Here is a 25,178-nt window from a genome sequence, read left to right on the forward strand (position 1 = left end):
CCCCCAGTCTCTCTGCAGAACTGTGCGGAGGGAATAGCCAATCCTGCTCTCTCCGCCCTTTGGCCTTTCGCATGGACGCCGATGCGGACGTACCCGGTACCAGGCATAACTATGTAACCCCACAGCACAGACTTTGTACCCGATACCGTCATCACATGAGTCAAGGGCCAAAACAGACCGCAGCATCTCCGACCATTTTCTTATTATTGATCCCGGTTTCTTCCCCTTCCCTTCCCTCCCCCGTCTACACCTTTGGGTCTCTCCTCTCCATTCCACTTCATTCTTATCCAAAATTTACAAAAATGCTCTCCACTCTGAGAGTCGCCGGTCGTTCGACCGCTGCCCGCGAGGCTAACGTGCGCATCGTCATGGGTGCTCGCCAGGCCTCGGCCTGGTCCAAGGTTCCTCAGGGTCCTCCTGTAAGCTTCACGCCCTGTTTATTCTGATTTTTTGATTCTGCTGTTGTCAATTGAATCTTCAAACGGTCAATACTGATGCAATGGACTCGATAGGATGCCATTCTGGGTATCACCGAGGCCTTCAAGGCCGACTCCTTCAAGGAGAAAATCAACCTGGGTGTTGGTGCTTACCGTAAGTAATCACCCTGGAAACAACATAGAAGCTAGCTAGCTAGCTAGCTGTACAAAAACATTGGAATTGCCATAGCTAATTAAACCCCCTTCTCCCATTCAGGTGATGACCAGGGCAAGCCTTTCGTCCTGCCCTCCGTCCGCGCCGCCGAGGACAAGGTTGTCGCTTCGCGCAGCGACAAGGAGTACGCCGGCATCACCGGTATCCCCGCCTTCACAAGCGCCGCCGCTGAGCTGGCCTACGGCACCGACTCCGCCGCCCTCAAGGAAGACCGCCTCGTCATCACTCAGACTATCTCTGGCACTGGTGCCCTGAGAATCGGTGGTGCTTTCCTCGAGCGCTTCTACCCCGGCGCCAAGAAGGTCTACCTTCCTAACCCAAGCTGGGCTAACCACAACGCCGTCTTCAAGGACTCCGGTCTCGAGGTCGAGAAGTACCGTTACTACAACAAGGATACCATTGGTCTGGACTTCGATGGTCTGATCGAGGATATCAAGGCCGCCCCTAACGGCAGCATCATCCTCCTGCACGCTTGTGCCCACAACCCTACCGGTGTTGACCCTACTCAGGACCAGTGGCGCAAGATCAGCGATGTCATGAAGGAGAAGGAGCACTTTGCCTTCTTCGACATGGCTTACCAGGGCTTTGCTAGCGGTAACGCTGACCAGGATGCTTTCGCTCCTCGCCACTTCGTCAAGGAGGGCCACAACATTGCTCTGTGCCAGAGTTTCGCTAAGAACATGGGTCTCTACGGAGAGCGTGTTGGTGCTTTCTCCCTTGTTTGCGAGTCTACCGAGGAGAAGAAGCGCGTTGAGTCTCAGATCAAGATTCTCATCCGTCCCTTCTACTCCAACCCTCCCATTCACGGTGCCCGTGTTGCTTCCGCCATCATGAACGATGCCAAGCTGAACCAGCAGTGGCTCGGTGAGGTCAAGGGTATGGCCGACCGCATCATTGAAATGCGCGCTCTCCTGCGCAAGAACCTCGAGCAGCTCGGCAGCAAGCACGACTGGTCTCACATCACCAGCCAGGTAAGTGGAAACACTATCGCATTGATTTATTCTCATTCGATTCGAACTTTGCTAACCAGTTATTAATTAGATCGGTATGTTCGCCTTCACTGGTCTGAAGCCCGAGCAGATGGACGCTCTCGCCAAGGAGCACTCCGTCTACGCCACCAAGGATGGCCGTATCTCCGTTGCCGGTATCACCTCTGGCAACGTCCAGCGTCTTGCTGAGTCCATCTTCAAGGTTACTGGTTAAATTGGATAAGAATTTAGACATGAACTACTAGAGACGAAAATGGGTCCTAGGAATTGCATTTCTAGAATGAAGAATTGAATAAGGCTACGAAGGAAAAGGAAATCGAGCTCATGCTATGTGCCGGATTGGGTACTTGCTGGCTCTTGTACTGATATCTAATGTCTCTGTGTTTTATATTTAGCATGGCTTAGCTTTGTCCATCTCAACGGGGATTTTGGATTACTATCTGTTTCTTTATTCTTGAACTCTCTTTAGATTGTATTGTCTCTTCGTTGAGGTTGTAGAGATGCAGTCATCCACGGAAACATACTGAGTATAGATAGGTTAAAGACGACAATCCACTTGTGATCATGATCCTGTACATAATTTGATTGACATTGATGAACATTGATGATTTAAACGAAAACAACTCTCCAGTGCTGTGCAGTATAGGTGATAAAGTACTATGTATGTACATCTTAGTCCGAGTCATCTTTTCCATATTCAACCTGCACCCAATCTAGGGCCCATTCGGTTGTACCACTCCGTTGAAGGGGGAACTCGGCCTCAGGCTTTTTGTTCTTCGTCCTTGATATGAATTTCCTGCAATGTTTGACAACAAAGACACCATCTGTGGTGAATTTACCATTCTTAGGTGTTGAAGGACGATATGGGAGGTCAAAAAGTGGGATGGCCTCCACGTTGAGCTTGAGTGTCATATCTGCCTTGTCCTCCTCATCTTCATCTTCCTCTTCCTCTTCCTCATCGTCGTCCTCCCATTCATTATCTGACTCTGGCCATCCACGCTCCTGGCGGTCCCGACACTCTTCCAAATTCCCAGTAGCAGTTTCATACCTCCAATCGGCAATATGATTCAACTTACGATCCACCAAGCTCCATTCCGCTCCATTCTTCATCAAAGTCTCACAGCCATCCGGCCAAGATACAAGCGCCGCTGCATGCAACGCAGAAAAATAATGGCCACCAAGTACTTCCACCTTAGCCCCACGTTCAAGGAGCAGGTGAAGCAAGTCACTGTTTCCACTGACAGCAGCAGCCTGCAAGACAGTATGATACTTCCCGCCAATCTTATGAATATCTGCGCCATATCGAAGTAGCAGCAGAGTACTAGGAAGGGATCCAGTGGCTGCTGCTGCTTGCAATGCACCGGAGTAAATGCCACCTGGACCATTTGGATTGATACCTCTTTTTAACAGCAGCTCTGCAATTTCAATATTGCCGTGAAGGATAGCAGCTGTCAGCGCAGTTCCGAATTTCCCGCCAATGGTATTGATATTAAACCTGTGACGAAGGAGAGCTTTGATAACAGCCTTGTTCCCATTGACACTGGCTGCTTGCAGTGCGTTGTGGTATTTACCTTTACCGGTAGGATTGATATCTGCACCTCGCTTGAGTAGGTAGGAGAATATGGAGAAATCAAGTTTTCGTGCAGCAAACTCCACGGGTGAGCTATATCGATCATTCATAGAACTGAGATCAGCTCCCTTTTCAACTAGAAGTTTGAGCGTGGCTAGATGGCCGTTCTTGATTGCCGCATGTACTGCTGAGGGGTAAGAGCTATTTCCCTCCAGGTTAATATTTGCACCTGCGTCCAAGAGCGTGAGAACGGTTTCTTCTTCTCCATGCGCAGCTGCACATATTAATGCATTCCCATACACGCCGCCTCGGGCATTTACATCTGCCCCAACATCAAGCAATATGTCCATGGTAGAATCAACACCGGTTCGAAAAATGATAGACTGCTGAAGTGGCCAGCCATATTTCCGAATCGGGACATTCGGATTAGCACCGTGGTATCGAAGAAGATTGGAAACTAAAGTCGCACAGGAGGCTCCAATTGCAGCACCCAAAGCTGTTCCGTACTGCCCGCATTGAATATTAACAGAAGCACCGGCCTTAAACAGCTCATCAATGACCACGTAGTATCCCTCTGTATATGCGGCTTGCAATGCTGTACCGTACTTGCCTCCCACAATATCAGGATCTGCCCCGTGTTCGAGCAAGAGAACACAAGCATTTTCTTTGCCCCAGGAAGCCGCCGCTTGAAGGGCAGTACCGTATATGCCTCCATTATTGTTCACATTGGCTCCAGCCTCAACCAGTACCTCTATTATATCGACAAGGCCGTAAAAGGCAGCTGCTGTGAGCGGGTATTCATAGTCAGGCCCAACGGCTTCATTGACATCTGCTCCCCGTTCAATGAGAAGTTTTATTATTTCGAGATTTCCCTCCTCTTGCCCATCAATGGATGCTACCAACGCGCTGCCATTGCTTCCAAGTTGACTTTCCTTTACGTTCGCGCCGGCATCGATCAATGCCTTGACGGCTTCAAAGTGGCCTTTATATGCAGCAGCTTGTAAGCACGTGCCATGTGTGCCTCCAGATTGATTCACGTCGCTCCCTGCATCTAGCAGGATATGTATTTTATCCGAGTCTCCCCGGAAGGAAGCGACTTGCAATGCAGAAGAGAATTTGGCATCGTCGGTATCCACCGAAAGATGTGCACCCCTTTCAATCAATTTTCGAACCATTTCATTAGATCCGTGATATACTGCAGTCTGAAGAGCTGTCACACACCCATCATCGGAATCATCGTCAGAGTCTTTGTCCGAGTCGTCATCGGAAGAATCATCGGAATCGTCATCGGAGTCGTCATCGGAGTCATCTGCAGAATCATCGTCTGACCCGTCATTTGATTTGTTCTCTGTAGAATCAGATCCAAGATTGATATTAGCGCCGTGGTCGAGGAGCAATTCCACAAATCTGTCATCAGAACAGGTCATTGCTGTTCTCAGAGGTGTGGGATAAGATCGATAGCTGATGTTCACATTTGCGCCACGTTCGAGAAGAGTCACGCAGAGATCATAGTTTTCATTCGTGAGAGCACCCATCAGAGCACAAAAGATTTTGTCGGTGGTTCTTGCAGTGGCATTAACATATGCCCCGGCATCAAGCAATAGCTCTGCAATTGCAACTGCGATGCTTGATTCACCTCCATGAGAAGCCGCTATGAGCGCAGTCCCATACTTCTCTTTGTTTGTAAAGTTCACATCTGCCCCAAGCTCGAGTAGAAGGCGTACCATTTCGATGCTCCCCTTAGCAGCTGCAGCTTCTAATGGTGTGGAACACGGATATGTGGCCATTGTGCTGCAATCGTCAAGAGCTGCTCCTTTCTCATGTAGGACTCTCACTGCATCAATGTGTCCCTTGCTTGCAGCTACCATGATAGCATCGCTCATATCGACTGTATCCCCAGTGGGAACTCCTACTTCACATAGAAGCTGAATCATTTCCACATGGCCATTCTGAGCAGCAGAAACTAGAGCAGTACCTCTATCTCCACCGTCGGCATTGACATTAACACCTGCCTCTGCCAAGACACGTACTACATCCGTGCGCCCAGAATATGCAGCGATCTGTACACTGTTCCCGTAGTGAACGTCGAAGAAATCCACATCCGCCCCAGCATCAAGAAGACATTCAACTATTTTGACATGACCTTCAGCACTAGCGGCATTAAGTGCATTGCGGTGTTTTCCTCCCTTCGCATTGACATCAGCTCCAAGCTCAAGAAGAAGCTTCACAGCATCCAATTGCCCCGCAATACTGGCCGCATATAAGCCATCGGTTCCCTTGTCATTCTCATCATTGACTCGTGCTCCATGCGAGACTAGAGAGCGAATCAAATCCAGCATACCCATAGAAGAGGCCGCCATCAATGCGCATCCATGTCGACCACCCAGGGCATTCACATCAGCTCCGCGTTGAATCAAAGTATCGATAATTTGCATGTTCCGGCCAACAATTGCAGATACAAGTGGATTTGCATACCAGCCACCGCGGCCATTTACGCTGGCGCCACGATCGAGGAGTATTTTGAATGTTTGAAGGTGTCCCTTTTCAGCGGCTGCGGCGAGAGGAGTACCGTATCTCTGGTTAAACACGTTCATGTCTGCGTTATGATCGAGAAGAAGCGTGACAACGTGATGTCGACCATTTAAAGAAGCAATTTGGAGAGGACTGCCATTGTGCCCTGCACGCGAGTTCGGGTTCGCTCCTTTTTCGAGCAAAAGCCGAGCTACACGGTCATGTCCATGGTTTGCAGCTATACAAAGACATTTTTCGAGGATGCTCGGGTTTATTGATGGTCGTGTGTCCAAGTAAACTTTAAGAACCTCGTCATGTCCGGCATGGGCACTTGCTCTCATTGGTTCTTCTTCGTGGGCATCTGGTTGCGCCTCAAGTAAGGCTGAGACAGCTTGGGGTAACCCGAACAAGCTTGCAAAGTAGAGAGGAGAACCCCTTGAAGTGCTCAGTCGATAGCGCGGGATCTTCTGCAGGTAAAAGTAGATGTGACACCATGCACTGTAGCTGCTGCCAGACTCTTCTCCAGATTCCAGTAAACGCATGGTCAAATCAAATAAGTCTTCACTGATATCGCTAAGATGTGCATGGAATCCCCATGCCTGCACGGCATATGGCAAAAACTTATACTCGTTGAATGTCTGCATTAAATCCCGTCCGGATTCCTCTTCAGTTCCTGAAAAGTTATCATATGTCAAATAAGTCAGACAGACACTCGCTAATTCAGTGTGGACCTCGCTGTTCCCAATCCAGAATTGCGGCATTGTATCCTTGATAGAGCTCGATTCTAAGAACTCCTTAACCGTATAGTGGGCCAAGGAGACAAAACCATCGGGCGTGAGCGTGACTAGACTCCCACAAAGCTCGAGAACATCTTCTGCATCAGTGAACACCGCATCGAAATCGAACGAGTCTTCAGGTTCGCTCAGATTAATGCTCACACACTCTGCCAACTCTTCCAGTGTGAGATTTCGAACTCCTCGAACTAGCCATTTCAGCAACCGGTGAACCATCTCGACATCCTCAGAATTTTCAGCCTCCACCTTCTGCAGAATCCGAATATATGTGTCATGGAGTGTTTTCGGGAGATCATCAAGCGCATTCCGCACAGCTTTATCATTGCGAAGCTTGCATAATTGATCAATCTGGCATTTCACCCATTGAAACATGCCCTGCGATCCCTTGATTAGCGTCTCACAAATAATATCTGCCAATGCCGGATCTCTTAGCTTCAGCTTTCGAGTCTTGATTTTCTCCACCACTTCTGCTTTCACATATAGATCAATGTCCCCAGCTACATCTGTTGCCTCAATAGTTGTGCTAGGTAGACCCTCATATGTCCGCGCAATATCAATTTCATGGCGACTGGTGACGAAAATATTTGAATATTGGCAAGTCTCGGAGATGGTCTTCAAGGCGTGTGCAACACATTCTCTATCTTCACTTTCATCCAAAGCATCCACAACAATATAGATCTTCTCAAAACTATCGCCCAAGAATTGACTGAAATTGTTTAGAAGCTCATCAAACTCCGGAGTATAAGCTGGATTCTCCTTCAACTGCCGCTCGAAGAATTCCTGTATTCGCTCAAAAACCTCATCATTCCGCGAGGCAAGCATCGACAATAGCGTGCTGAGAATCCGTGTCGGTGACTGCTTCTGTTTGTCCTTATAGTCACAGTAAAAATAGGCCAAGCCAACTGTACTACTCTGTTTGTGTTCGCGCAGCCACTCAATAACAGTTGATGCGAGAATCGTCTTTCCCGCGCCAGGTATGGCATACAACCACAAGAACGCGTTATGCAGAGCCACCAAATCTTGAAACTTCAAACCATCCAAGAACCACAATCCTGTCCCCTTATAACGCAGCTTCGTCGCCGAATTATGATTCGAAGCTGCATTAACAGGTGATAACCAATGTGTCATACTATCAATTCGTTGTGCATCAATGAACTGCGCAACAGTCTTTTGATGCGATTCCATCGCATCCCAGCGAGATGTCTGTAGTTGTCGTTCATGATCTGCTTTTGTTCTCTCTTTATATGCGAGTTCTTTTTCGGCAACGTCAACTTCGTGGTCGATTTTGACCATACAAGATCGAATTTGAGCGACTATGCTGCCGAATTGCATTTTGAATGGTTTCCAGATGAGTTTCCATGCTGCGTGTAGACCGACGGGGTTTAATGCTCGTAGTCCGCTTTGGTATTTTTTTCCTTGGTGGAATACATCTCGGGCCTTGGAGCAGAATTGAATGATAGATTGGAATATGTCTACCATTGAGTCCCTGAGAATCTCATTGTCGGGATATAATCGTGGATATCGGCGTAGACAAGAGAGAATGTATCCGATTTCTTCTAACATATCCGATATCTTATCAAAGTATTCGCCATAGTCTCCTGCAATCTGTATAATTCAATTTCGTTAATTCGTGTCCATCAACGGTAATTTAAGAGAAAAGAAGACGAACAAAAGAGTTAGAGAAGAGAACAAATTTACCTTGAGGACGACTCGTACAGAAGCCCAAATGGGACTCATCAACGAGACAGAGCCAGCAATTACATCCAAAGCCCCACCAAACTGCTCAACACCCGCTACAAAAGCACTCAATTTCGGCGCGATCTTTCTCGAAATACTACTCTTGGATCTCTCATCGACACTCTTCAGATCATCGATCAGCTGCTGTGACTGAGTAGTAGCTTCAAACAAAGATGTTTCATCCTTAGAAAGATCTTCGATGAAATTCCGGATCGCATCGTGACATTCATCGTCCAGGGTCGAGCTAGTGAGGCATTAGCTTGACATGTCATCTTATTGTGGGGGAGGGGCAAATGCGGCTGGAATCGTTGCTTACTCCTTAGATGGGTCCTTCATCTTCGACTATGTACTGTATGGAGCACCCTTAGGTACAATGAGGACCTAGAGAACAATAGATCTAGCTGGACCTCCGATCTTGAAGGGCAGGTGATGATCACAAGTGGCCAGCTTTAAATGTTGGACCCATGGTTCCATTGCGGGTGAGCCTCGTGTTGGTTGTCGCTCCATATAATGATAACGTAAGCCGTTAGCTAGGCAGAGAGTTAAGTACAATTAGGTAGTGATTCGCGTTTTTGTAGTTAATATTTATTATTTTTTTGCAGTAGAAGACCATGCGATGCTCTTGGTAGCTTTAAGGAGTGTATATTTATGCGAGTATAAGTTGAACCCTGGCCTGTATTGCATAGGTATAAATGGACCGGGAGTTTAAAAGCATGAGCTCGGGAGATCATCTCCAAGGGCTTAATTAAGTACAGGCATGAGTTGTAGGCACGTAGTCAAGCGGTAGGCCCTGGCAGGATTCGTTTGGTTACGGATTTCGCAGGGATTAGTTACTCACCGAACGTTTAAGATAACGTCCTAAGATAACGTCCTGTTATCTTCGCTTGCTTGGAAGGATCCGACGCCCCTTGAGTCATACAAATAAAGCTCCACTCGCTACCTTCTTTGCGGGATAACAGGTACCTTGTATGGATCCATGTAATATGACCATGTATGTACCCAAGACATACTCCTTTTTTTCTCTTTCCACAAGGTAGAAAACGTGATGTCTCCATTTTAACCCTGGAAGCTACTTGACGCTAACTTAGACCGCTCTTACAAGGCTCTACGTTGGCCCCAAGGTTCTATTTATACGCGGACCTAGTCTATGTCCGTTAAATTACTGCGCCCGTTTTCTCTCAGAAACAAAGAAAGTAAAATCAATTAAAATTTACTAGTAGCAAAGCGTGACAGGTCCGAAGTCGGCTATATTAAGTGTGGATACGAAGAGGCGCTAGCTTGAGGTATCGTTCATGCCAGCGGAAATCCGGTTAGAAAGCTCGTATACCTGAAGTACACCTCAGCACCCAAAATCCTGGAACCTTGGGAATCTGGAAGCGAGCTAACCTTGTAGGAAAGGTAATCCCAAACGGCGGGATGAGATTCTATTCGTCAATTTGAAATTCAATTTTTGAGTGATAAGATAATATTTATCACCTGTTGATTATATCCATTTATGGCCCCAGAAATTATTCAGTTGTTGAGAACTGAGACGCGAAACCAACAACTTCAAACATTCTCATAGGCTATTTTGTTTGGTAGTGTATGACCTCACATGTGCAGGCCAGTCGTGTTCAAAGGTTCCATGATGTAATGGGCATGTATTTTACACAATGTCTTTCAAGGTGATACGGTACGGTAATACAGAACAGAAATTGAGACTCGGGTTGGATGGGTCCCGTGACTCAAACCATGTGTCAGCGGGCCAATCAGCGATTGCGTGGCACCGGTGAACCAGACAATCGTTAATCCGGGGTAAAATGCGTGGATCTACGGGGCTTGAGCTGAGCAAGGATTAGAGTGGGTAGGGATTAATGGTTTAAAGATGATGACTTTTGGGCTTATTCGTTATTGCATTTTTACGAGATATGTGGAGATAATTGATGTGTGGAATATTTTGTTTTTGTCTCTGCCTAGCTCGCTTGAAACGAGTGGATATGAAGATGAAGATGAATATGGATATGAATGGGAATATGAATATGCAACTGGGAATAGGAATGCGATAGTTCGTTGTGCGCGGAATCCCTCGCAAAATGCAGATAGATGTAGTGTTGAGGAAGGATTAATGCAAAAAATGTGGAAATGCACTTGAAGATTGCGGGGAGGAAAAACGAATGAGGAAAAGAAAAGAAAAACCATTGAACGCCGAACTGTCGATTTGAGTGTAACCGTTAAGATTCATTTTTCGCCATGTTGGTTGGGGTGAACGCGAATCCCTGCCGCGGCTGTCACCATGCAGAGGGAAAAGAAGACCGAAACAAACGCAACTTCGGAATTTACCGCATTGATATCATCACATATGAGTGCCTTCTCGCAGACGTCGATCCTCGTCCCAGATCTCCCGTTTTTCTTTTTGGAGATGCTCGTGTTGGCGCACAAGTTTGTCCAGATCTGCCTGAGAAGGGTGGGTCTGTGTCTCGAGGTTCTTATGCAAGTTCTTGTACTTGGCATAATTCCTCTTGAACAGCTGCGACCGTTCCGACAGACGTTGCCGGGCAATGTCAAAGCTCATTGGTGGAGAGGCACTGCCGGTACTTCCTCCGCTAGAGGCGCTAACTGCGCGTCGCCGCTTGTGATCCAGATTGCCAGTGTTGCGTGTGGGTGCAGGATGTGCCCCTACCGGTTCAGCTTTACGCTTCAGGGGGTTGGCAGTGGCCGTAGACTTGGTGACACCACTGTTTTGACCAGCAGGCTTTGTAGCACGAGCAGTTGCCGCGGCTTTGTTGGTGCGAGAAAGTTGGGAGATCAGAGGAGAGGACGATGACGAGCTGGAAGACTGATTATGGCCATCGGTGCGACGGCGGTCATTGGACACCTCTGAAGCATTTGTTGGAGGAGATGACCCGAGTGGAGATGGCTTCTGAGGTGAAGTGGACTGTCGAGCCGCGGCCTTCTTGGAGACTGTCTTGGCCTGAGAAGATTCCAACTTGGGAGTTGGTGCTTCAGCCTTGGGGGCCTTAGAAGCAGGCGCAGTATCCCCAGCAGGACGCTTAGCAGGGGCAGGAGCTTTCTGAGGAAGATTTTTCTGGACCGGGGCTTTCTTAGGTGGAGCCGATTTCACTTCCTTCGGTCGGGCAGCCGGGGCCGAAGGAGGAGAAGGTGGCGTGGCATCAGGCATATCGGAATCATCATCGTCAGATGAGTTTACGAACTCCGCAGACTTGAATTTACTCTCCACCTTGGCCGGCGCCTTGCTAGCTGTCTTCTTGGTAACCCGGCCGGTCAAAGTACTGTTGTTGTTGGTGGTGCCAGTAGTCTTGCCCTTGACAGGTCGTTTAGCAGGCTCCTTCTGTGATTTTTGAGCCGTGTTCGATCGAGGAGTAGCTCCGTCCAGCCCCTTAAAAGTGCCAGACCCAGTAGAACGATCCACCTCGTTGCCCGAGGCATCATCCCGATCATCAGCCCCGTCCACTTGAATTCGCGGAGGAGCCGCCTTCTTGACCGGACCAGTGCTGAGGTTGAGACGTGATAGACACTTTCCCTTGCCTCGCTCCTCCTTAGGAAGAAGCATCTGCCAAAGCTTATCCGAGCGAGAAATCCGCATTCGATCGAATGCAGAAGTGGCATTTTCTATAGCCTGCTGCCGGTCCTCTTGATTCGGATATGGGAATTTCCACACGTCAAGATCCTTGTAGGATTTATCCTTCAGGTCGAATTTCTCGCGGTTGATTCGGTTCTCGGCACCGTACTTCTGGGCAAGGGCTCCGCAGTCCTCAATGGTGGAGCGAGTCTGACGGGCAAGGAACTTTGTTGACACTGCTCGAACGGCGAGAAGGTGAATGAAGGGGGTCTTGAGGGCTTCGAGACGGGCATTGTTTTTGATCTGCGAGGATGGGGCGGAGGTCGGTGTGAGGCCGGGGACAGGGGACCTGGGGGCACCAAGAGTCGGGCTTGAGGTCAAAGAACGATTGGCGGCAGTTCGAAGGATTCGGTCTCTCTCCAGATCGGCCTTGCTCTTGGGAGCTCGGCGAGCGGAGCTTCCACCACCAGCATCTCGAAGGGCTCTCAATTCATCTGGGTGCTGGAGCAGGTGTGTTTTCTTCGACTCCTTTCCTCGCTCGAATGCATTCAAGCTTTCCTCAAGGTTGGCTAAAGCTTGGTCGGTGGCTGCAGTAGCTTGTTTGGCCTTTTCCACCTCTAGGCTGTGGCTCAAAATACCGGTGAAGTAAAGGTTCCGCTCGTCGGGTGAGCCGTCGGTCGAACTGTGGTAGATCTCGGAACGGTGGGTTTCGGGGTAGGCATGGAAGGATTGGGATTTGCCCGCATATTGAATGGATGGGTGTTTTCCCAGGCGGACTCGGGAGGGTTGGTTATTGATCAGACTTTGAATCAGTTCATCCATAGTGTTCTGGGCCAGGTTCAGCCGCATAATTTGAGCTGGTTTCACCGAGCTGGGCCCGGACTGCTCCTCATGGCGGAGGGACAGGCCCGACTTCGGAATATCCAAACCAGAACTCATCTTGATCAGAGACAGTCAGAGAAGGAAGATTGGAAAAGACAGGATCGAGGTTGTGAACAGGGTCGGGTGGCAGCGTGAGAGCTGCAGATCAGGCGGCCAACTGCACGGGGGAATGAAGAAATACCATCCGCCATACGAATTCAGGGTTGGAAGTGAGTGAAGGATGATGGTAGTATGGTAGTAGAGAATGGCAGGACGGTCAAGAGTGAATGACCTTGGGGGGTATAAAGGAAGGAAGAAAGGAAAGTCAAAAGTGAAGAGAGTGAATGAGGGCGAGAGCAAGGCGAAGCGGAGAGTGGGGAGAAAGCTGACGGGGCGATTCCCTGGGCGAAAGTTGGTAAATTACAGGGGAGTTCCCGATGGGGTTTGCAAGGTTGTTTCTGCGGGTTCTCTGGCGCCTGTTGCTATACATATAGAAATATAATAGGGAATATAGAGACTATTGTACAAAGGACCTCTTCTAGGTTGATTCCTCTGGTTCTTTGAGACGCTTGTTTTCATTCTTCTCTCTCTTTTCTTTACTCCCAGGGGTTTGGACGAACTCCAGAGTCCCGTAATCAAAATTACCATAAATACCAAAATTACCCGTTCATGATCTCCATTCGGAAGAGCGATCCGTCCTTCATGAAAGGCTTGAAACGGCTTTGAAATCTAAGATAGTCCCAAGGTTGCTAATGGTGATTGATCTCTTTATTTCTCATTCTATTTTCTCCTCCCCTTTGCTCTATTCTGCTTTTTCCCTCCGAACTCAGTCCGAAGGAGTTGTAACGCTGTACTCCGTACGCCCCCAGCACATGCACAGGCAATGCCAACCTAAGCGCAGCCGACCTAACGCCGATGGTTTACTGTAGGTACGATAATACCATAAATAGTAAAAATAATAATAATATTCCCTATTAATTGTATTTATTATCCTGAGACCTTGGGTACCGATGACTCTTTATCAAAATTCAAACAACCCAGAGAATATTCCAATTAAATACCATCTTTTAATTCAATTCTCCACTTTCACCATTCAAAAGGACCAAGATTCGTTTAATCTACCGTGGTCACCCTAATTACTCCGTGAACCTTCCGTCGTGAGGAGAAAAGCGCCATCCGCGGGCAACAAGAAAAATAAAATAAAATAAACCAGAGCGAGAGAGAAGAAAAGGGAAAAAAAAAACAATATTAATAATTAAAATAAATATGGGGCTTCCCGAGTCCAGAACTTTTACTTGTATTCTTTATTAAGTCGTACCGAATACACCAAAGTGCCCACTTCTTTTCCTTTCCCCCTCTTCCAAGCGGAGCCCTGTAGTCATACGGATGCGGCCGGGATCCGAGGCACCTGAGTGGTTCTTTATAAAACTGCTGTGGTCTCGAGGTGCTCCAACCTTGGAAGTCGGGCACCCTTTCCAGTTCAATGCTGTAACAGAAAAGGTATGGGACATACCAGGAAGATCCGCGTAAGACTCCCTGACGGCCGATCACCCGCCATCCAATGTACTTCCATGTACATGTAATGTACGTGCTGGGAGGCAATCGCCGAGGAATGCTTCCTGCAATACAATCTTGTTACGCCTACGGAGTAGTGGATCAATTGATGTACAAAAGGGAATAGGTACATCACCTAGGGTACCCTTAGGGCGTGACCTTGTCGATTTCCTTTTGTGTTATTTTCTTTTCTTGTGCTTTCTTCTTTTGCCCCTCGTTCGTGTACGCAGGCACGGATCCTAAATAGATGACGAGTGTACAACAGTGCTTGAAATTTCCCGATGGTTCGGTAGTGGAACTTATTCGCTGTTCAATGCTGGGCTCGGCTGGTAAGACTGGTTATTTTACCTTTCCTAGCGGCCATTATGGGATGAGATCTTGTGTACTTTTTTTCCGAGATTCTATTCTACGCATGATTGATTTAATATTTGGGGCGACAAAAAAGAGACTATAGTATCATGGATCAAGTGCCTCTGCCTCCGCACCTATGTAACATTGTAAAGTAATATCAGTATTATTTAACCTCCAGAAGGGGGGAAAAGAATCATAAAAATAAAAATAAAAAAAACCATTCCGGCCCCCCTCACTACCATCTGACTAAGGTGGGTTCTGTTGTTGCACGACAAGACTCCGTTCATGCATGGGCCTCAATTCGCCTTTGCAACTGCGCCTTCTGACTTCCTAAGAGAGTCCCTTCCCTTCACGGGGACAAGTCGATCTATCCGATCCGATCACGTTCTGATCTATTCCTACCGGTACTGTACTCCGTACCGGTGACGAATGGCGCTCCAAAACCACCTGGCCCTACCGGTCCTACCCTAGAAGTTTCCCGCGAAAAATGGTGATTGGTGGAGTAGATGATCAGTACTTTAATCTACTGAAGTATTCAAGGAAATCGATTCACCTGAAGACTCATTGGCTATTCCATGCCTACTCCATGTTAATCCCCTGCCAGCTTGGGAACGGGCCCGAGAGGGGCATGCCCGTGGATCCCCTTACTGCAGACCCAGGTGGGCTCGGACTACCACCCATAGTGTCTCCATAGTGTGAGACAGGGGAGTCAATATTTAATACTCCTTTGATTATCCTGCATCCGCTTCTTGGAAGCTAATCCTATACCGAGAAATAATAATAAATCTCTCCATAAATCCCTCCCCGAGAGAACTTTGTCTAGCGTGTTTTTCACCTGGGAACCCGGTTCTTGAAGTCAAGCCTAGACTGCTAAACTGCAAGGTGTTTTAAGATGGTCCTACGCTAAGATGTTATCAGCAGCAATGATCTCAAATAATTTTGAACTTACCTCACAGCTCATGAACTAACCTTCCCAAAAGAACTAAATAAACCACAGAGCTTACTCACTTCGCAGTCCCCTTCTCATATCCTTTATTTAGCCTATAATGGCACTTCTACTATATTTCTCTCCTCTATAGTTACCTGTTGATGCCCTGTTTTTTCGGCCTTCACAGGCTTCAACAAGGACTATCCCCGATCATTCCTCAAACCCATGATGATCCACTCTGCGACACCCCGACAATATCATTCATCGCCCCCTCCTAGCTATGTATCCCGACAGCTTTCTCGAATATCCCATCCATTCAGATCACTCTGGGCTAGCGTGTGCTCGTTGCCACAACATCCATGCCACTTACGCACGGACTGCATGATGAAATCGGAATATCTCCGCCCTCCACTCCACTGCAGATGCATGTCCATCAGTCCCTCATAGCCAAGGTACCTAAGCCTGCAAAGTGGCTACGGTCCGACAAAGAAGCGATCTCGGTAATTCATATTCCGTGGATGAGAATAAATGATGAAGAATACTCCGGTCGCAAAGTCCATGTATGATATAGTTAGCACCGTTGAGGTGACAGTGCGGGCCAGCGGAGATCTAATACGAATACTGATAAGCTGCCCATGCGGATGGAGGATGATTTCGATACTCCGTTGCTTGGGGCGAGCCTGGGGTCGGGGCCGGAACCGGGGAGGAGATAGGTATCGGTTTCTAAGCTTGGCTTGTGAGGGGGTGAAGGTCAGGAATTGACCACATCGGGGAGTTGGTGCTTATGCGAATGGCTGATAGGCCGGAGGTCCGAAAGTTTGCTATATAGGGTAGGGGACACATGAAGTACCCTGGTTATAAGTAAATGTGCCGCTAACCATGGGGCACTCGTATCGGTCGCTACCTGCATGATCTACACGACTATGATCTATGATCTCATGTTTGTAGGGGCCGCATGATTAGCCTGGGGGCTATATCTAAGTGTAGCTTAACATCATTTATGAATCTATAATATCTATCTCATTTCTTGGATATCGTATATTATCGCTAACAAAGTTCCAGGGTCTCATTTGGAATACTCGCGAGCAATGGCTTATCTGCACGGAGTAATCGGGTCAGAATTAGCACACTAGTTCGAGCAATTGGCCCGAGGTCGTATTTGGCTACTGTGCTATTAAGGCTGAAGGATTCAGGCCCCCAAATTCAAATCACTTTCATGCTTACCATAGATGCCTAAGCAGGTCAGACACGGAATGGGTATAACCAGTGTGGCAGTGGTGCAGATCTTGCTGCCATACAGCATCGGAGTGACCGCATCACTACCTGCATCCTCGGTGTCCTTGAATCAATCGTGGCTGAAGCTTCAAAGTAATCGATTGCATAGTAAGAAATAATGTACTGTACAGAGTAGTCTGGAAAGAAAAAGGAGAGTAATATGACCTATCTTTAAATCAAATCGGTATCCTGGGACCCTTTCTTTTGGAGGCTCAATTCAAATACCCCCGAATGCGTCCATGGCTTTTTACTTCTAAATGCCCCAACCAAAACCCGTTCATGAGCAGCCTTGAAACAAATAACATCTTGAGATTAACGAAAACAACACCGTTCTTATTGTAACATGATCTCAAAGTAGAGCTATCGATTTGATCCTGGTATACTGTACATGTAGATGCCCAAAATCAGACACAACCCGCGCCACAAAGATACGAGCACAATACTAAGATAGCAAATGCCTAGCCCTATCTAGGCTATAATTTATTTTTACTTGGAGCCTGAAACACGACTGAGTAGCTCGTTCCATGTCGGAACAATGAGTCAATAGTGCATAAACGAATGGTTGATACAAAGTCTAAGACGAGACAAACTGAAACTCAACCCAGCCACAGCTCAGCCTCGAGTCGCGGATCAGTTTCAAGCCGAGGAAAAAAAAACTTACAAGAGCGCTTCAAGCTCCGTACGGAAGAGAAAATCCTGTGGTCCCGAATTGTTTATGGCGATCGGCAACGCTTGTTTATTTTTAGTCTATTTGGTTCAAGTTCAAAACAATGACTCCCTGAACGTCAAAAAATTACTAGTACCATCACGAACCAGTTCTCCTATATTTTCTGTGGACCCTCATGCCAAATAAGCTTACCTTTCCACATGGGTACTAGAATAGAAAAGCTAATGTTTCAATCAAAAAAAAACAACAACAACGGGGCTTGCTTGCATCCTTTTGGCCCCAATTCCTCTCTTCGCGAATCAGACTACGACAGTGCAGCACCATCCATCCCGCGAGCCACGTAGCGCAGCTAGATCCACCCGAGGGAAGAAGCTAGAACGCAAAAAGAAAACGAAAACAGCGGGTTTCCGAGCGACAGAAAATTTTTCTCTGATTCCTCCTTTTGCTTAGAATCCTTCCATGCACCGCATCCTGGCCTCAGTCTTACTTGGGTATCCGTCGGTAATGCTATGGTTCCCAGCCAATCCCGTCATATCCCTGTCTCCAGTCAAGGCCAGCCCTTGCATTAATTCCGTCCGCGCCGACACTTCGCATCCAATCATTTTTACGGTGGCGGTGACCTGGTTCTGTTCGTCCATACTTTGGCTGTAGGACAGATGGGGTTGCTTGCGTGTATTGTAGAGTATTACATACGTCTAGTGCTATCGATTCCCAGTTTCTCTAGTATGTACCCACTATGTACAGTATGGATCCACGGGTATGTACGTGGGTACTGTACTTTGTTATGTGCTACATAAACAGACACATTGGCCTTCTAGTTACTGTAGGTACCCTGCGCACAAGCAAAATGGCAAATAACTGTACTATAGAGTGTACCACCTCGGCCTGGGCGGCCCCAGGTTTGGGGCGGATATAATGATCGACGATCCAGGTCCCCTGTTTGTCAAATGGATTCCGCACTCGAATCATCTGACGAGGAGTGCTTTTCCTTTCGGGAGGATTTTGCCTCTGGCCCCCTAGCATAACTTGAAGAATCAATGAGAATTGATTTAGATGTCAACGTATTTGTATCTAACTGTAAGTATCAAAAAATGTCTAAATGTATTAGAAAATATCTACTTGTAAGTATTGAGAAAATTAGAATGAAGTATCTTCAAGTTCTCCGCATTGATTCCTCATCCATAGTATACAAAAGTAATTGTCTGCATACATTTTAGCTCGGTTCACGGGACCCTTCTAAGTAAACAATGACGGGCATGATCGTCAAGCCATGGCTCGAGCTTATACTGCCACCTGCGTCACTTCACATCCTTTTTGGCTACAATCAATAGAAACATATCACAGGGTCTTAAGTAAGTGAGGAGAATCTGACACTGTAATTTTGCGGATACTCTGTGCGTAATTTTGAATTGCAGTTACTGCTCCATTTTTGGGGGCGGCTAAGGACTATCTGGGGTTACTGTAGTTATTCAGGTTGCTTCAGAAGCCTTGGAGCAGCCTGGGGATCTTTAACAGATAAAGATGTTGGGGTTGCTTGTAATATGATGTTTCAATTTGGACAAGCGTCCTTAGGTAAAATTTGATTGCACATTGAAGTAACATTTGAACTATTCATTATGATAATAGGAAATCATACGGAGCTAAAGATAGGGGCTCTGCTATATAGTAGATATCGACATTTGGCCGAGCTAAGCGAATAATCCTGTAAATGAATAAAAAAGCCATACAATGTTTTCTTGTTAGAAGATGTTTCCTTTTAGTAGACTGTTGATCCCCTAACCCTGGAACTTGTTGTGGAAAGACAGCCTTGAAGTAAGCCAGCGACACCACTATAGAATCACCCACTTCAAACGGAATATAATGGAGGCAACTCATTGTTGACATTGAGCGAGTCCGAATTCAAGTAAGATGGAACTCAACTAGTACTCAGAGAAAAAAGTTACCTGGCTGGTTGCTAACTGTAGACTTGTAAATGTATTATTGCATCGTTTAGTACATTGATCCCAAGAGAATAATAATGATTGCTCTTGATAAGTTACTTCGATTTATTTAAACGTATAAATTGTTATTGAATATCAATAATCAGCATATAAAAACTTTTTATTCCGGATTCTTAACCTTGACTTCTTCCTGTCCCGGCCCTAAAACCTTCACATCTCGCTGATCCGCAGACTTCTCATAAGACATCGGACTCGACTCCAGCTCACTCCTAAATACATGATTATCAGCCTCCAACACTTGGCCAATCATTCGGTCATCCGCCTCCTAAAGTTTCCCCGCTCCCAAAGTCCCTTTCTCTCGGATGAAGCATCCACCACAGTCAAATTCTCCGACAACCCTGAACGCAATCTATGCTTCCTCTCCCATAATGCCCATCCAGTATGGTCGCTTAGCGGAGAGACTTGGTAGCGATTCAAGTTTTTCCTAGGCTCCAGTGATGGTGGTAGTGTGCAGATAGACAATGGTTTTTTAAGCTCAGGTTATGACTCTTGTCAAGTCCAGAGGGTTCTTTGTGGACCTTCGAAGTGAGTCCCACCAAATCTGCATAAGTTTTTATCTAGCAAGGCCCAAGTCCCCGGACCCTAGGGTCTAGGCCATATTTCCAAATATATACGATAGAAATTTGTGCTGATTCTGTGCATTTTGAATAGAGATTCAACCCATCTACTACTGACTTTGAAAACATAACGTATCTCATGTCACAAACCACTTGCTCATCGTCTCAGTGCAGCCTTTATAACCAAACTTTGAACGCGTTCACTTCTTGCTGAACGCTAGTAATTTCCAGAGAAGACCCATCAAGATTGCCACGTCGATCACAGAGCGCAAATAGAAGCCAAGCTCTCCTAATCCCCACCCCAACGCTAAAATTATGTATATATCCCTCAGTGCTGACCTAAAAGCATCAATCTGTTGCTCCTGCATCAATCAACGCATTACATATCCTCGCTATAAGCAGTGAAGCATATCGATCCTTAATCATACCAAACGTACTCTCACCCGAATCAGTTCGAGCATTCACATCAGCTCCAAACAAGAGAAGTAGTTCAAGGACGTCAAATGGTTCATTATTCCTTGGAATTTCCCGATTAGCCGCAAACCAATGCAAAGGCGTCAATCCATCATTATCTCTGTGATGTACATCTGCTCCACAATCAAGGAAATTAGAGGTCAGACTTGAGCACCAGATATGCGCAGCTAGACAGAGCGGTATCTGTCCGCTAGCATTCACATGGTTACCATTCGCGCCTTGTCGGAGGAGTTCTCCAACCGTAGCAGGTGTTCTTTCTAGATATTTTGCCGTCAAAGCCCAGAATATAGGAGTTTCACCATTATCGTCACAGTCGTTTACGCTGGCCTTTTGCTCTGCGAGCCAGTGAATTAGGCCTGGCATCTTGTGTCTAGCTGCGTAGTGCATGGTGCTTGCTTGCTTTTCATCGCGGGCCGTGATCGATGCGCCAAAATTAAGGAGTGTTTGGAGGATTTCCCGGTTCCACTCTGAGTCGTTTCTGTATACGCAGTAGAGCAGGGGTGTAAATTGTTTGTTGTCACGGTGATCCACGTCAAGTCCAAGTCCACTCTAGCAATAGTGTCAAGATTGCAATAGCTCGTTCTTTGTTGTTATGAGTTGCTTCGTAGAGTATATTGCGTCCATTTGGTCCGATGAATCCCACATCAGCACCGTGGTCAATAAGAAGCTGTACCATATCTCTTGTACCACAACTTGCAGCTTCAAGAAGCGCATTTCTTCCATCAGGAGCCGTAAAATTCACATCAGCGCCGGCTGTCAATAGGATCTGCGTCAGATCAATAGTTGAGCACAGGTCCTCTCTATACCGCACCGCAAGCATCAACGGTGATCGATTCTGGTCATCTACACAATTCATCTCGTGGCCCTTTTCAAGCAGAAATTGCATCATGCTAGGTCTGAAATGTCGAATCGCTTCATGTAAGACTGTGCTTCCATCTAATGAAGCTCGAATTTTTAAATCAGCACCACGAGCAAGTAGTGTTTCCATTTTGGTAAAATGACCAAGCTCCACACTTGTGAAGAATGGGGTTTTCCCATTGTAGTTGGGAAAGTTCGGATCAGCACCATAATCTAACAGAAGGATCATCATGTCTAGATCATCTTTAGGGAAATTATGAACCGATGAATCTAGAGGTCGTCGTTTGTATTCAGGATGTGTGATGGCAAGATTTGGTTGCGCGCCTTTTTCAAGGAGAAATTTCACAAGATCGAGTGTTTTGTCGTCTATGGCGATTTGGAGAGCTGTGTTCGCGCTCTTGTCCCTCGGGCGATAATTGATGTCTGCGCCTTGGGATAGCATTACTCGGACTCCAGACTTGTTTCCTGCTGCTACATATTTCAGTAGGACTTTTCCGTGTCTGTCTAGGGTGTGTCGTTGGTAGATCTCTGGGACGAGCAGGTTGTGGAAAGCGCGGTTTACGAGCATCAGATGATAAATATCCTGAATCCTGTAAAGGTTCGATACGATTTGTATCATCAATTCGTGTGGTAAAGCCTGAAAATACATCGGGTTTAATGATTTCGGGGTGAGGAGAGGCCGGAATCCTCGTGCGGACTTGGTGCAGTTGCCAGGTTCAAGGCCAAGTGGCTCAGGGGTATGTATGTACGGCGCTTAGCTCTTTGATTAGTATTCCTGCTCGGGTGCCTTATTAGATCTGTACTATGTACCGAGTTTCTGCTGCCACTTATTGGCTTTCTGCTTTCATTTTTGAGATCACCCCTCGACAACGCGGCAAGTTTTACTGAGCCTAAACATCTTGAAGTATATGCCTGAATACCCCGCGCGGACTGGGCGGATCTTTACAACGATTTTCACAACAAAACATTTACGTAATCCATATTTTATACATGCACATCAATAGTCAAACAATTGGACTGTTTATACGCCCCTTTTTTCAACCTCTATCCCTTGCCATTCAAGTACTATTGGTTCTGCATTACTATCGAATTCTAAAAAAGATACTACGTTGGCTAAGATTCTTTTATCACACCTATTATCAGAGATCCTTCTTTTTGCCCTTAATATGGACAAATTGTAATATCAGTTCGATCCTATTCTTGCGCCTGAATTCTATGAGAATGTCGAGCAAGCCAGCCCAAAATGATGGTATGAATTGTAGGGACCGTAAGTTGTTTTCTTCTATAGTTTGAATTGAGTCTCCAGTACGAACTTTTGAAATTTCACCCCCGCGTGGGATGTAACAGCTTCCGCGTGCATGTTAGTTGCAGGCTTGAGTGGAGAGTCCTTATAGCTCGAGCCTAGACTATATTCCTTTGGTTTGAGAGACATATACTATCGCTGCTGTCTTCTGTCTTATACCACAACCGACAGCGAGAAGAAACGCAAATCGTGGATTCCTCTCGTACAGCATTTATTCCGCGGCCCACCTCATCTCTAGTGTCTCGCTCTGTCTTTGCAGGAATATTGATCTTGCTATCATATTCTATAGGGCTATGTAGCAGAGACGTATAGACGCAATGTATTTTCTTTCCTTATGAGGACCGTCGAGTAAACGACACACAGGGGTTGTAAAAATAACCAATGAAGTTGATAGTATTATCAATTTTCAGTACGCGAGTTGCTAGACCAGTCGATAGGCAAGATGTATTCTCTTCTGATTTCTGAAACTCAAAGGTTGGCTGTTTGATCTCAAAATACTCCAGAGCGTACTGTAGATCGAACAATGGTGATTATGCAAACGACAGCAATGCAAACCACAAAGAAACCGACAGGAGGAAACGAGTTTCGGAAAACACCAGTTGGTTGTTTCTCTTCCTTAATTTCGGAAATTGGGCTTATTGGAGCCAATAGTGGCGGGATAAACTTTTTTGATTCGCCGTTGGAACTCTGTGCAATTGAAATTGCGGCTGAGTGTGCTTCTTCTGCTTCTTCAATTGAAATTTGACAGGCGTTGGTAAATCCGGCTTCACACAAAGCGACCTTCCTTTCGCGATCATCCTTCCCGTGTAATGCGAATTTTCGACGTTGCGTATAGCTTGAAAATATTGTGTATGGCCCAAGTTTCTGTTCTGTTGGTGGGTAATCAGTCCTCGGGGATTGCGATGGTGCTTGGAGATTGATTTGATTCATCGAGTCCGCAATTTGATTACCATTCGAATTGGGAATAATAGCCGTTAAGCCTGGTACTGCGAGGAAAAGCAGCCAGGAGATGAACGAAATGAGGCGCATGGCGGTAAATCGAATTGAGTCGTGCTATGGGTTCACGAACAAGCTCAGAGACAACACAGAGCTACTTAAAGCGCTCCTTTTCGTATGTGTTGAAATAATGCAAGCGGCTGATGAGACGAAGATTCATCTATTGTACAAAGCCAAGATCGAATGAAATATACAAAATTTGGGCAAGGCAGCGAGTCCTGGTCTTCTTCTTATTAGTGTCGGCGATAAGACTGTCCTGTCCGGACCAGGCTGAAAGGAGGAATCCCTTGTCGCAATCCTAAGTTTCTTGGCTAATGTTCTACCCTTCTTGGCATTTGGGACTTTTTCGATGAAGTCGACGATTCCACTGTCTTGGCATATGTATTGGCAACAACTTTGGAGAACCAAGAGATCCAGCGTGTTAGCAAAGATGTGCATTCGATGTGGATCCAAGGGCAGGAAAGTCATACTATTTATCTGAGCGGCGCCCAGAGCTGGTGTTAATGCAATGAATAATGTTGTAATGGCCAGTATACAAGCAAAATTTTCCTTTCCGTCTCCTTAAGCTTCACTGTGCAGTAGGGATAAAAGTCCAGAGTGGAGCCCTGGAGAAAGTTTAGAATATGGATCGATCAAGATGGATGGACTTGATGCATGCGGCCTGCTTACTATACGTCACCAACCCCCACATGAACATTTTGCGTTCCCTCCACTCCCGCTGTCCGATACATTATTCGAATTGACCCACATACGTTAATTGCCAAAGTTCTAGGCCTGTATACATGGCACATAATGTAAAGAACAGCTTCCTCGCTTCGATGCTTGGCACATTACGTGATCACCCATCGCATAAGTACAAATTTGTTTGCAGAGATAAGACACACTTCAGTACTGTACACCTCAATAGTACGCTTGGATGGTATTCTTCTCGAGTAATATGACCAACAATACCAATACACCCCAATCAGATAGCGTGTCAATGTTTTTTTTTTTTTTTTTTTTTTTTTTTGCAATGGAATACATACCGAAGCTGATTGAATTACGCTCCGCCGAAGACAATTGGTCTGGTGTCACTGACCCGGCGCTTCGGCGGAAGTTGCAGAATCGTTTAAACCAAAGAATATATTGTATATTTTCTTTTAGTCGTAGTAATCGTGACATTTAGTTGATCTTAGACTGGGGTTTCAGGTCGACGAAGACGAGAAAAACCAACGACGAACACTCCTGGATCGGACACAAATCTCGCCGTGTCGGAGCGTTCGGAGAGCGGCACAGCTCCGGAAGATCAATGGGAACAAAATGAGATGGAAGAAATAAATAGGCTCGCAAGCAGCGAGAGAAACAGAGAAGGTATCTCTTTATCTGAACTGAGTATCAAACACCAAGATCAATACACAAAATGAAACCAGAGGAGGTCCTATAGATTATGGCGCAATACGAGGCTTCGGCCCGTAAGATCTACGCATTGGGCTCTCCAAGAGCTGATCAGCTCCTAACTCTCATCCAGTTTAATGTGTTTCGGGCACTTGTGGATAACACCTCC

At 46.5% G+C, this 25,178-nt stretch overlaps 6 protein-coding genes across 6 annotated transcripts; 1 reads left to right on the top strand and 5 right to left on the bottom strand.

Annotated features, from left to right (window-relative positions):
* Positions 1-302: 302 nt before the first annotated feature.
* N7478_007824 (aspartate aminotransferase) lies at positions 303-1,854 on the top strand (the record flags this gene model as incomplete). Its single annotated transcript, XM_056924038.1, has 4 exons — positions 303-419; positions 513-591; positions 694-1,622; positions 1,693-1,854. 4 exons carry the CDS (start codon positions 303-305, stop codon positions 1,852-1,854), a joined length of 1,287 nt encoding a protein of 428 aa, XP_056776764.1.
* A 458-nt stretch (positions 1,855-2,312) lies between these two features.
* Positions 2,313-8,588, bottom strand: N7478_007825 (uncharacterized protein; the record flags this gene model as incomplete). Its single annotated transcript, XM_056924039.1, has 3 exons — positions 2,313-8,120; positions 8,214-8,496; positions 8,569-8,588. The coding sequence occupies 3 exons, from the start codon at positions 8,586-8,588 to the stop codon at positions 2,313-2,315; spliced, it is 6,111 nt and encodes a 2,036-aa protein (XP_056776765.1).
* A 1,996-nt stretch (positions 8,589-10,584) lies between these two features.
* Positions 10,585-12,750, bottom strand: N7478_007826 (uncharacterized protein; the record flags this gene model as incomplete). The annotated part of the gene is made up of 1 exon (XM_056924040.1): positions 10,585-12,750. One exon carries the CDS (start codon positions 12,748-12,750, stop codon positions 10,585-10,587), a length of 2,166 nt encoding a protein of 721 aa, XP_056776766.1.
* A 7,602-nt stretch (positions 12,751-20,352) lies between these two features.
* Positions 20,353-20,865, bottom strand: N7478_007827 (ankyrin repeat domain-containing protein; the record flags this gene model as incomplete). Its single annotated transcript, XM_056924041.1, has 1 exon — positions 20,353-20,865. The coding sequence occupies one exon, from the start codon at positions 20,863-20,865 to the stop codon at positions 20,353-20,355; it is 513 nt and encodes a 170-aa protein (XP_056776767.1).
* A 145-nt stretch (positions 20,866-21,010) lies between these two features.
* N7478_007828 (uncharacterized protein) lies at positions 21,011-21,985 on the bottom strand (the record flags this gene model as incomplete). The annotated part of the gene is made up of 1 exon (XM_056924042.1): positions 21,011-21,985. The coding sequence occupies one exon, from the start codon at positions 21,983-21,985 to the stop codon at positions 21,011-21,013; it is 975 nt and encodes a 324-aa protein (XP_056776768.1).
* Positions 21,986-22,971: 986 nt separating this feature from the next.
* On the bottom strand, positions 22,972-23,668 carry N7478_007829 (uncharacterized protein; the record flags this gene model as incomplete). The annotated part of the gene is made up of 2 exons (XM_056924043.1): positions 22,972-23,148; positions 23,180-23,668. The coding sequence occupies 2 exons, from the start codon at positions 23,666-23,668 to the stop codon at positions 22,972-22,974; spliced, it is 666 nt and encodes a 221-aa protein (XP_056776769.1).
* Between the last annotated feature and the right edge of the window lie 1,510 nt (positions 23,669-25,178).

This window comes from Penicillium angulare (assembly GCF_028827245.1).
Source record: "Penicillium angulare strain IBT 27051 chromosome Unknown utg000005l_segment0_segment0, whole genome shotgun sequence".
Lineage (NCBI taxonomy): Eukaryota > Fungi > Ascomycota > Eurotiomycetes > Eurotiales > Aspergillaceae > Penicillium > Penicillium angulare.